Here is a 12,424-nt window from a genome sequence, read left to right as displayed (position 1 = left end):
ATCCGTTATCGCCTTTCTTGGGGGTCCGCCTGTTTTCCCTGCTTTTTTCCTCCCGTTCCCTGATAGAAGCTCCTTAAGATGAGTCCTGACTCCGCGTTGGAGCGTCACTTGGATTGAGTTTAACGCGTGCTATCAGCATCAACCACAAATCGACCTGCTTTGCCAATATTTTCCGCAATTTGAACGAGGCATCGTTATCAGTGTGAAGATCATCGAACCATTGGGTTCCACTATCAGTTGTTGATCGATCGATGTTTTGTTCACGCCGCTGAATGCTCTTTGGAACATCATAGCCCAACATCGTGCTATTATACTGGCATTAAAAAAAAAGTTTAATCACATAAGGATCGGTTATCAAAGAGGCAATTCCTATCGATGGGAAATATGTCCGTTGTGTGGCAAGTCATGATAACAAAGACCATCTCGAACTCCGGCACTCGGTCAATGGGGTCACATTGTGCGTGCTAGCTGATGTAATAGCTGCAAGATGCGATGTCCTTAACGCTTTGTACTCTTCCTATTTCCCAGTGTTAGCTAATCTTGCATCACGACATCCAAGCGATAATGACGAACGAAGAACGACGCACCGACGATGATGACCGTGAGAATCCCTCGACGGCGGCGGTGGCAGAAGAGCTCGAACAGCTGACTGTGGCCCAGTCGAACCTTCAGTACATCCAACCGACCTCCCTAGCGCTGGTCAGCGAGAAGCAGTGGAGCGTAAGGGATGGAAAATCATCATCAACCTCCGGTGCGGTCTACTCGGCGAACAACACCACCATGATCTTGGCCCAGAAAGCCCACTCGAATGGAGCCCGAATGCAGCTGATCAGTAGCATTCTGGCGAACCTGACCGTGCTCTCGTCTGGTATGGGACTGGGTTACTCGGCCATCACGCTGCATGCGCTCACCAGCGAGGACAACCCGTTGCGCATGAACTCAAGTCAAGCGTCGTGGTTCGGTAAGTGTTGAGAAGTTCCCTAATATTCGTTCTGGCATAAGGATTGGACTAGATCATGCCTGCTTAATATGATTAATAACGCTTCCTGATCGAGACTAACGAGAATCTCAGGGATAAAGGACAATTGTGATTAGCCTGTTAGTCCTCTCGTACTGGAGAGGATCCGGTATCAGTTAGGAATCAAACTCCAGACTTATAGCACCTTTGACGCCTCGTTAAACAAATAGAGGACAGATTGAAGATCCCCAATGCGGGAACTTATTTGACACACTATGTTTTAAAGCTGTACGCGAATTGTTGAATCACTATCACCTCTATCTTCGCACCGGAAATGCCTAGCTAACTATGGCTTTGTTCTTATTTTTTATCCAGCTTCCATCAGTTCTATCGCGTGCCCGCTGGGTGGACTCATCTCCGGATACCTGCTGGATCGGATAGGCCGTAAGAAAACACTGATGTTGATCAACGTGCTTTCCATCGTGTCGTGGTCGCTGATAGCCGTATGCAGTATGACTAACTTTGACCAGATGTACACACAGATCCTAATTGCCCGTGTCATCATAGGTGAGTCAAGGCGTGGGTATGCACCCCTCAGGCCATCGTCACTAACAAAGAACGTTTCTTGCAGGTATTGTCATTGGCCTGGTTAGTGCACCGGCCTCCATCTACTCGGCGGAAATTGCCACCCCAAAGATGCGCGGTCGTCTGACCGTGCTCACCTCGTTGATGATCGCCGTCGGCATCCTTCTCATCTACTCAATGGGTTACGCGGTGCCTCACAACTTCCGGCTGGTGGCGGGAATGGCTGCAGCGATCTGCGTCGGGTCGTTGCTCTTGTTGTTCGCCATGCCGGAATCGCCCGCCTGGTTGATGTCGAAGGAGCGTGAGGAGGAAGCAGAACGATCGCTGAAGCGGATCCGAGGATATGGCGCGTACCGCCAGCGTATCCCTGAGGTGGACAAGGAGCTGATGCGGTTGCGCGAAAACGTCCAAGCGCAACGCCGAGCCGGCCGGGAGAGCTTTCTTCGGTTGCTGAGACAACCCCAGGTTTACAAACCGCTCGGTGTCATCATCGGATTCTTTGGCTTCCAGCAATTTTCCGGTATTTTCGTGATCGTCGTGTACGCCGCCAAGGTGTCCTCCGAGGCGAGCGTGTCGATGGATCCGTTTCTGTGCACGGTACTGATTGGAATAACTCGCGTCGTAGCGACGCTGCTTGTGGCGTACATCCTTGACACCCTCGGTCGCAAACCACCCTCGATCTTCTCCGGCGTGGGCATGTTGGTGTGCATGTTTGGGCTGGCGCTCTGCAGTTACTTCCCACCGATCGAAGCGTTACACTGGATTCCAACGGCCCTCATTCTAACGTACATCTTTACCAGCACGCTCGGATTTCTCACCATGCCCTTCTCGATGCTGGCCGAACTGTTCCCACAGTCGGTCCGGGGTCCTGCGTCGGGCATCACCGTGTTCTTCACCTACCTGATGTCGTTCTTCACGATCAAGCTCTACCCTACGATGGTGGAGCTCGTTGGCAGTGCGAATGTGTTCATCATCTTCGGGGTTGTGTCCTTCCTAGGCGTGCTGTACGTTATCTACGTAGTTCCCGAAACCAAAGGCAAGTCGCTGCAGGAGATTGAGGACTACTTCCGCGGAATGTCCCACGGTTCGACGCCCTCGCAGGAGGTGGAAGAAGACGAAGTGAGCAATCTCTCATCGGAGTGCGTTTGAACAAACAAATTAGCATGAAGGTTACGCTAACGCACTACTCCCAATCCATACGATGGGAAAGGATGGCATCCCCTACATTGGTTCAATTGATGCCAATCATTTGGGCTTCACATCCCACGGGCGACACTCACTGGAATGCCTCCAAAACGCTGATTAGGGTTAATTGAAACGCGTGATTAATATTATTACCGAACCGATCGTACCGGCTGACACGCGGCGTAGTTTCTCCTGTCAGTCAACGGTTTCGGTTGTTAGCCATGCATTAATATTAATTTAGATCCCTTCTGTGATCTGCCATAGATCTGTGATCCGTCAGGAAAGCTTAACTATCCCCAACGAATAAAAGTCATGCCGCCATTTTTATAGACGCTGAATATAGTGGACCGAATAGTGTTATAGAATCTTTTATCAATAGTAACCCATACTTAAGTCTTTTGTGAGCCGTTTAGTGTAGAATAAATGTAACAAATTGTTTTTATGATGTAGATCAATTCGGTGCTCATTAATTTTATCCGAAAGTCTTCATTTATCATTCGTGTTGTGTGAAATATACACGGTACGTACAATTACTGTAATTACTAAAGTAAACAGTCTCGGTCTCATGGGCTACCGGTTAGAGTAGCCACCCCAGTACCCTATAAATTTGCCTGTTTACGCAGTCAATTGACGGTGGATAGCGTGTAATTATCGGACAAGTATCATTTTCATCACGATCGTGCCACTGAACACCGTCTAGGTCGGTTTAGCTGAAGGTGTTACACACATCAAAGAGATCCGGCACAGAATAAGATAACGTCCGTGAAGGGACACAGTAAAAAAAACGTGCTATCCAGACCGGTGGGCACAACTTTATCGGAAGACTTATTCAAGAAAAACAAACAAGAAGCATAAGCGACGTTTCATAAATCTTTCAAGTTCAAGGCCGGTCAACGTACCTCTTTCCGGAACCCGTCGAGCAAGCACGTGGTCCATGCTGCGTATTGAAGCCTCCGTTTGGCGCCAACTTTACTAGCGTTACGCGAGCACGCCTGTTGCGTTACGGTGCTGATAAGAACTTGAGGCGCTTGAGGGAAATGAACCTAACCGCGTTAAAAGCGAAAGCTTCAAGATGAGTGTCCAATCCCATCATCAGTCAACTGGCGACGCTGAACGTCACCATCGTCGACAGCATCGGGATGGCGTCATCGATCGGGGTCGCGAGTGACGACGCTAGATGGACAACCACCGCGTGCGTAGTGGTTCAGACATGCGCCTCCACCTACAAAGCGGCGTATAGTCTTTGTAGAGTTGTGTCGGGCGAGCAGCTCGCGTTTGATGCGTATTTAGTCTAGCCGGTCGGAGGGAACGAACCTTAGTATTCTCGCAACGCTACCCAGAGCCGCAGCGGCCGTTGCGAGAGAGGCAGCTTTCGATCCGATTAGTATTTACTAGCCGAGCCGTGCTGCTCCGTCCATACTTCTTCCTGCCGTAAGTTGCAAAAAAGGGGGGGCCCTGGTCGTGTGTAAAATAATTCTATCTCCGTCTGCTGCCACTGTTTACCTAAGCCTAAGTGCCGTGTGATTATAGTGATTTTGCACAATTATTGTATACAAAAATGTCACATTCATCCCCGTCCCGGGATGATCTCCCGGTAGGAAGCGGGACCGCAAAAAAAGAAAGAAGGCCACCAAAATAACGGCCTCAACGCATTATTGTGTGTATGTTGTTTGTGAGCGGAAAATGCCACTACCGGTGGAAATGGCGAACGCGACATGCAAGTGAAGTTTGACCGTTCGGTTATTAATAGAAGATCGTATCACAGTGTCACATCAAACACCCAAGCTGGGTAGGGTCAAGGGTAGCACTAGCTGTCACGAAAAGCAAAGCATTTTTGCCTAAAATTGCCAATCGCTTTAAACGCGACAAAAACGGATGTAAGTGATTTTTAAACGTTCCACTGCACTTGTGACTTCCGAGATGGAAAACCAAACGCGGAAATGGGTTTGTTCAAACGTGCTCACTGAGCGGAGTTTAACAGTAGGCATTGGAAAACCCACGCTCTTTATAAAAATACCGCCAACTGGATACGAAATTATTGATCGAGGATTTTACGGCCACGAACGATACATCAACGGTACATGATGGAACATTTCAGCACGACTCGGACCGGCTTCCCATTTCCGACGGGGTGTTATTGACAACTTGATAATGCGCCACGAAGTGAAGCGCGCTACAAGGCTGTTTTCGAAATATTCGCCGAAGAATCTGGAGCACAACCTCCTCAACGCTCTCGATAGTAATCTTACAGATAGTAGCCGGGTTACATCGAAGGCGTAATTGAGATTTTCTCAACAGACGTCATCACGGATTCCAGAAATTTGACTTAGACCTATACTGAAGAAAACGGTTGATAGTGATTTCATAAATGCTTCCACTGCTCTATTCGATAGAGAACAAAAAAAGGCGATCACGCATCAGAAAGTTTTAGTAATCTTTTGAATGCTCGTGAGTCTCGAACTAATGTGGGAATCATATCTCGTTGTTCCTGCCGCGGAGAATGAGTTGGATTATATGAGTTTGTCAAACCCAATTATCAACCCCGCAAGAGTAAAACCGGTTTACGATAACACTGGACTATTTTTTCTCTGTTGATAATGGTTAGGGAGGAGGAAAAGCGTACATGGGTTTTTTTACAGTATACATGAAACATGTAACAATAAAATTAAATGTCGTGTTTAAAAAAAAACTTCCTGTAAACTACACGTTAATATACACACCATAATAATTCAATGGGACAGGTTACAATGGACCTACATCATTGTGGAGGTTGAGAACAAGATAATAATGTTTGTCCATACGTTGACCAGTAATCGATTTGCCTCCGACTCCGTGTGTAAACACGCCTGCAAGGTTTACCGCGACCACGAGTGGGTCAACAGCATTTGATGGCCTTCATGGATTCTAAAAAGTAGGATACTGGCATCCAGTTATTTCCAGTAATTTAACGATCGCGAAGAGGTTTTCGATACGCGAATGAGACCCTCCAGTAGTTTTCGTCTAAACCAAACCATCATGAAAGAAGGTATTTTTGGTTCAAAGCGTGTTTTAAAATTTTAAATAAATAGTCACGAGCAACAAGTTGTCCGCGCGATATAACAGATGTCCTCGAGATAATTTGCCTACCTTAATTTATTGCAAATGTCCCCTTCTTCGCACCTAAATCTTACTCCTTCGGTCAAAAGACTAACGTCTAGAGGTACCGTTAGGGATTTGGTGCGCATGCTTCGTTCCCGCGCTTGGCGCCACACGCTGTTTCGCATCCTTTCCTCCACCGGCCAACCAGCCCCCACCAACGATGATGCGAACAAGCGAAAAAGAAATCTTCCGGAACGCGGCGCACAACCATCACCACCACCAGGGAACGTGCGGGCACAACAGATTGGTAAACATTTATGCTCACCATGTTGCACCACGTGCGCAAATCGCAACGTTGTTTTCGGTCGCCCACAGGAAAGGAGCCAAACGTAGTCGAAGTGACTCCCCGGCCCATGCTGGTGGTTGTGATGGTTGTGCTGTGGTCCGATGAGTCCGACACGATTTGACACAGAGTTTAGCTTCGACAGCTGATCGCGAAGGGCGCATTCTCCGCGCTATCGCTCTGGCCGACGGATGTGTGTTTTTGCTACAAGAGAAGCGAACTACGAAACGTCGCGACGGGCAAATTTATAGCGAGTGTCCAGAACGTGGCCGTGATAGTGTTTACAGTCCGCGAAAGTGTCCGAATCGAGTCAGGAGCATCTGGTCCTGGTTGATGAAACCGTTTGGTACCGGGCGGATGTTCGGTTTTGAAATTACATTCGTAGCTGCGAAGAATATTGCTGTGGTTAGGAGGCGGTAATAGTAGTGGGTAGGTGTTGGTTTGGGTACGCACCGTAACCGTATGGCCGGGCGTGTTGTTGCGTGCTAAAAACGGATCCGGATTGCCGGCGCCAAAACCCGCCGCGAACATTCATTGAGGTCAATTATTTTCGAAGGCAAACCAAACAAGCCTTCAAATGGCAAACGCTCGAGCGGGAACGAGTGGCACAAGATAGAGAAAGGGATCAAAGACGAACCAACCGAGCCTCCAATACTGGATTTAACTGGATTCCACATGCGGAGCATCTAAAAAAAAACAGCACGCACCGTCCAGCTGGCTCCTAAATGAATTTTTGGTTGAGATTAAAAGACGCGAATATATGACCATAGCAGGCTTGGGTTTATCTTGACAAAACACTGGGAGAAAGTTATCTTCCTTCGCTTATCTCCTTCGCAGAGCCACCTCGCGAAGAACTTAACGGGATTCACAAAAAAAGCCTATATGCGAGACCATCGAATTGCATTAAGTATTTAGCGAGCCGTTGTTGCAAAACGTGGTCCGGAAGGAAAGAGCCGAATTTATAATATTTCACCGGCAACTGCTACACACGGCCAGAAGAATGTTTTGTTAACCCTCGACTTTCGAAATTTATCAGCACAGGTGATTGCCGAAACAAACCTGATTCGTTCGTATTGTAGAACATTTTAGAGGTCATGGTTTTTCAATCTATTTTTGCTGCCATGTGTTTCTTATTAATCAATTTTTATCAATGTTGAACAATTAAAAATCTTAAGATTTGTTATGACTACAACAGATTTGCTGAATACAACCACAATAGTACTCAACGTGCAATGGATTTTCTTGCTCTTTGTTTTCTAGGCCAGGATGAGTGGAAAAGATACGGACGAGCTTGAGGCCGCCCTGAGCCAAAAGTCCCCGTCGAAAGAAACTCCGAGCAACAATGCGGTGCTGACAGAACTAACACGCCAGGCGGCTATCATCCAAATAGTGATGGCCGTGGTAGCCAACGTCACCATCATTTCATCCGGCATGGGCATCGGATTTCCGTCGATTGCCCTGATTGAGCTACAAAACTCTACGTCTTCGGTTGTACTGTCCGAGTCCGAAGCAACATGGTTTGGTATGAGATACCGGGAAAACGGTGAAATAAAAATAAAATGTTTTTAAAAACTTACCTCCTTCCAACAGCTGCTATTACCTCCATCATGTGTCCGTTCGGGGGACTGCTTTCCGGCTATCTGCTGGACAAGGTCGGCCGCAAGAAGACCCTGTACTTTATCAATCTGATATCAATCGTGTCGTGGGCAATAATGTCGTTTGCGAGCCGCACCGATGCCAATACGCTATTTATCCAGCTCATCGTGGCGCGTATAATCATAGGTAAACTTATCCTCCCGTAAACCCGGCTCAGAGAGTTACAGGTTAATTCATCGTGACATTTTTGTTTTTTGTCTGCACAATCTCACTGCCACCCAATTCGATAGGTCTTGCGATAGGCTTATCTAGTACTCCAGCATCGGTGTACGCAGCGGAGGTAGCCCATCCGAACCTACGAGGACGCCTCACGCTGCTGACCGCTTTCTGCACTGCCATCGGTATGCTCAGTATCTATACACTCGGTTATGTGTTCAAGGTAAGTCCCAAGGAAGATCTTATCGACGCCGGCGGATGGTGATTGAGAGGTTGAACCCGTTGCTATCGGGTTGCTTTCTGAAGATCACATTGTTTACCAGAGCTTACTTCGTTGCAGAACGATTGGCGATTCGTGTGCATGATTTGTGGGGTCTTTACCGTCGTGTCCTTGCTGACGGTGATACCCCTGCCGGAGTCACCCAGTTGGCTGGTGAGCAAGAAGCGAATGGAAAAAGCCGAACGATGCCTTAAGGTGGTCCGCGCGGTCAAAGAGGACGACAATCCAGAGATCCGTGCTGAGCTGGATGCGCTTGAACAAAACATTGCCCGATTCCGCTCGTCACAGAATTCGAAGAATTCCAAGCTCGATCAGCTGAAGAAACCAGAGGTCTACAAACCGCTCAGCATCATGTGCACGTTCTTCTTCTTCCAGCAGTTTACCGGTATCTTCGTGATCATCGTGTACGCGGCTAGCTTTTCCATCGAGGCCGGTGTCGCTATCGATCCATTCCTCAGCGCGGTTTTCGTCGGATTAACGCGTGTCGTCACCACCGTCTTGATGTCTTTCATATCGGACAAGTTTGGTCGTCGTCCACCGGCCCTGTTTTCCGGCTTCGGTATGGCCTGTTGCATGTTTGGACTCGCCGTTTGCGCTATTCATCCGGTCAAGGGAACCGCTCTCGGCTTCCTGCCGACCGTTCTGCTGGTGGCGTTTATTTTCACAGCCACGCTAGGCTTCCTCACGCTACCATTTTCAATGAACGCAGAGGTTTATCCGACCAAAATAAGGGGTTTCGCATCCGGACTGACGATCTTCTTCGGCTACACTATGTCGTTTATTATTCTGAAGATTTATCCCTCGTTAGTCGATTCACTGGGAAATGCCAACGTATTCATCATGTTTGGATGCATTTCAGTGTTGGGTATCGCCTTTGTATACTACTTCCTGCCTGAAACCAAGGGACGTACCCTTCAAGACATCGAGGATCACTTCCGAGGCAAGACGGCTTCCGATAAGGGTGAAGTCGAAATGACGACGATACTCAAAGGAAACCAGGCAAATCAGGACACGTAATATTAGTGCTACAAAAGTGCAAGTGCAATCGAACAAAACGAACCTAAAAAAAAAGCAACGAAACAAAACAACACATAACAAATGACCTACTCAAAGGAACTGTGATAAGGCATCGGTACATAAAACTATGTGCAACTTTTCTACTGTTTTTTCGACAACTTAACTTCCAAGAATGCTTATGAACGATCGAAATGACGGTGCGCTTATGTTTAGAGTTTAGAGTCGAAAAACAGGATCAACCCACTGCCCGGAAATGAATATCACAACACTAAAGACAAATGACTATAGATTAAACAAGATTCAATTCTAAGTGCTGCTTGCATATTGTGTGTTATTCAATGAAAGAATTTATAGGATGCTACGACTTACGTTATTCAAGGATGCAATTCTGAAAGTATTTTTTCAATAATTAATGTAATTACTTGAAACCCAATTTTTAAGTTTGATACTTCGTGTAGAAAATTTTATTCTTCCATCTCGTCTAGCGTGACATAACTTAGCAAATATTTAAGACAAACTATACGATTGGGAAAAAAACAAAACGGCAGCATGTCATAAATGAAGCGGAAGTGCCCTGTTCTGGTTAATCTGGTTTAGGAAGTGCACTGTTCTGCAAAATCTAGTTTAGATGTTTTGTATCGAAAAATAATAAAATATCATCCCACAGCCTACTTTTCTTCACACCACTCGTTTTCCTTGCGGACCTGCTCCTCCTCCGCGGGCGTGAAGTCGTTCTTGATATTGAACGTCTTGCGGATCTCTTCCGGGGTTTTACCCTTGATCATGTTGGCGACGGTTTTGCAGGTCACATCAAGCAAGCCCTTAATGTCCAAGTAGTTGGCAGCCAGAATCAGCTCGAACAGTGTACCTTGATCAACTTTCAGGAAGTCGGCGTCCCACGAGCTGATGTCATCCGTGCGCTTTTCCTTGCTATCGTCGTCCTCGACCGGGATCGGGTCGTCTTTGTGAAAGGTAGCCCACTGCAGTACCTTCCGCAAGATGGCCGAATTCACATTCGGCAGGGGAACGACCTCATCGTCACCCTCGTCCATGCCCAGATCTTCCAGCATAGTTTTGATCGTTCCGGAACACTTGGCGATCTGTACATCGGTGTCGAAAACTTCGCCATCGGACGACTGCAGCTTAATCGTGGGCATTGTTAATGCTGTGTTCGTGAGCTAATCGATTCCCTAGGAAGCACTCTAAAAATACACAAAGAGCAAAAATACAAGGTACAGTCAAGCTGCCGTTTGAGTGCTAAACATGGAAATATTTGACAAACAATCATATCCACTCGCGGATAGAAGCGTAGGACATCTTACAATAGCTTTGGAAGGAAGCTAAACTTACCAAAACAAGAATTCTGCGTCTTTTAGATTAATCTTCGAGCTAGCAGACTGCAAAGTTTTTACTCGAATGAAAAAGCTGCCGTCGAGAGTGCTAGAAACTGCCAAAACTACCAACCAAGATTTGAGAAATAAAGGTAGCATAAGAATATTTTGACGCGCAATTCGATGTCAACTTTGACATAAAGCTTGAACAGAGTTCAATTTTTCCGTTTTTCTTTTTAGTTAAAAAATATTATTTTAGTATCACTACACCTAATATTAGCGCAAGGATTCTTTGATTTACTTCATAAATCAAATCAATGAAACATTTACAAAACCTACAGCGGAGTCGCTTCTTGAACAAAACTGCATCAACAAATGCTGCACATCAACAAAGTGTCATATTGTTGATGCTCGTTGTTGCATTGTGCTGTTTACATCCTTACTACACAAACGAAGCACAACGAGTAGAGTTGAATTGTACCATTTTTGTATGTGAAATAACCAACTGAAAACGCCCCATTGTAGAAAATGTGTGAAGAAATTTCAAAAGTGTGTCGGTTATGCATGGAAGCGATCGACTTAAATCATTCTATGGAGGATAGCACGACGCTGCGGATGGTTGAAGAATCCCTTCAAATGACGGTAAGGAAAGGATTCGGCTGCATTGCACCTACCAGGGAAAAATATCTATTTTCTTATTTCAGTTCGTATTCTTAGAGCCATTCCTATCGGCAGAAATATGTGATGATTGCTACTACAAAATAAAGGACTTTTCCGAGTTCAAAGAAAACTGCCGCTCTATGCAGGAACTCCTATGGCAGGACATAGAGAATATTGAAGCTGCAAACAACGCGATAGGAGGAAACGAGCGATGTGAAAAAAGAAAGACAAAAGGTAAATCATTCGAGATTGTTGATGGCGCAGATGAAATCGCAATCCAAAATACGGTTGATGAGGATGCCCCCAAACCAGAAGAGCCCCCTGTTATATTGAACAGCACTTTGCTAGCACACCAAAGCCGTGCTGCTGAGGCAAGTGTCGCCGATAACATTACAATCAGTAAAACAGAATGCCTCAAGGTTTCTCTCTACTGCGACAAAAATAATGAATTCATTACTAACAGGAGAGCATACCACGAGTGTAACCTGTGTCACAAATCGTATAATAATCTGTAAGTAGTAATCATTGAAATGAATTCATACATTGAATAATCTATGTAACTTTATCTTCTTGTAGAAACAAAATCCAGCGACACTTACTTACCCACAAAGAAAAACGAATTCACCAGTGCGAATACTGCCCTATGTCGTTTCGACAAAACTCCAGCTTGCAGGTTCACATCCGGTCTCATACCAAGGAAAAACCGTTCGTTTGCCCCCACTGTGGAAATGCTTACGGATACTATACACTATTGAAAAGGCATCTGTATCGTTATCATGCTCCTGAAAGTGAAACCTCTTCCAGTATTGAAGGACAACAGACTGTAAAATTAATTATTGCTTCATCGGCAGAACTTTGATCTTTGGAATAGATTTTTTTTTATTAAAACTTACATCAGCGTCATACAGAGAAAGAATCATCAGCATGTGGAAAACATTTTACATCCTCCATTTTCCATTACAATCCATCTTTTCCCGGTGCGCTTTGTTCGGAATAAAGCTTGCATTCATGATCTATGAACCGTAATGAAATTAACTTACAAAAACTATTTTTTGAAATATCACAGCCGCCGCACACACAACTAATTATTGAAATAGTACAAGCGTAACTAGAACGAGAATCTCCACTGAGAGCGATGACGACGGCAGAAGATGAGATTATGTGTTTTCACTCCG

At 45.9% G+C, this 12,424-nt stretch overlaps 3 protein-coding genes across 3 annotated transcripts; 2 read left to right on the top strand and 1 right to left on the bottom strand.

The window, feature by feature from the left end:
* The first annotated feature begins 564 nt into the window (after nt 1-564).
* Nucleotides 565-2,692, top strand: LOC131283159 (facilitated trehalose transporter Tret1-2 homolog). The gene is made up of 3 exons (XM_058312740.1): nt 565-961; nt 1,334-1,525; nt 1,590-2,692. The coding sequence occupies exons 1-3, from the start codon at nt 565-567 to the stop codon at nt 2,690-2,692; spliced, it is 1,692 nt and encodes a 563-aa protein (XP_058168723.1).
* Nucleotides 2,693-6,465: 3,773 nt separating this feature from the next.
* Nucleotides 6,466-9,499, top strand: LOC131288161 (facilitated trehalose transporter Tret1-2 homolog). Its single transcript, XM_058317276.1, has 5 exons — nt 6,466-6,578; nt 7,410-7,671; nt 7,740-7,931; nt 8,036-8,184; nt 8,302-9,499. Exons 2-5 carry the CDS (start codon nt 7,416-7,418, stop codon nt 9,256-9,258), a joined length of 1,554 nt encoding a protein of 517 aa, XP_058173259.1. The 5' UTR covers nt 6,466-6,578; nt 7,410-7,415; the 3' UTR covers nt 9,259-9,499.
* A 218-nt stretch (nt 9,500-9,717) lies between these two features.
* LOC131282976 (S-phase kinase-associated protein 1-like) lies at nt 9,718-10,715 on the bottom strand. Its single transcript, XM_058312530.1, has 2 exons — nt 10,609-10,715; nt 9,718-10,460 (listed from the first exon to the last, which is right to left on the bottom strand). Exon 2 carries the CDS (start codon nt 10,413-10,415, stop codon nt 9,927-9,929), a length of 489 nt encoding a protein of 162 aa, XP_058168513.1. The 5' UTR covers nt 10,416-10,460; nt 10,609-10,715; the 3' UTR covers nt 9,718-9,926.
* Between the last annotated feature and the right edge of the window lie 1,709 nt (nt 10,716-12,424).

Source organism: Anopheles ziemanni, chromosome 2 (genome assembly GCF_943734765.1).
Source record: "Anopheles ziemanni chromosome 2, idAnoZiCoDA_A2_x.2, whole genome shotgun sequence".
Taxonomy (NCBI): domain Eukaryota; kingdom Metazoa; phylum Arthropoda; class Insecta; order Diptera; family Culicidae; genus Anopheles; species Anopheles ziemanni.
The sequence above is the reverse complement of the archived record's forward strand: the minus strand, read 5'-3'. Positions and strand labels throughout refer to the sequence as shown.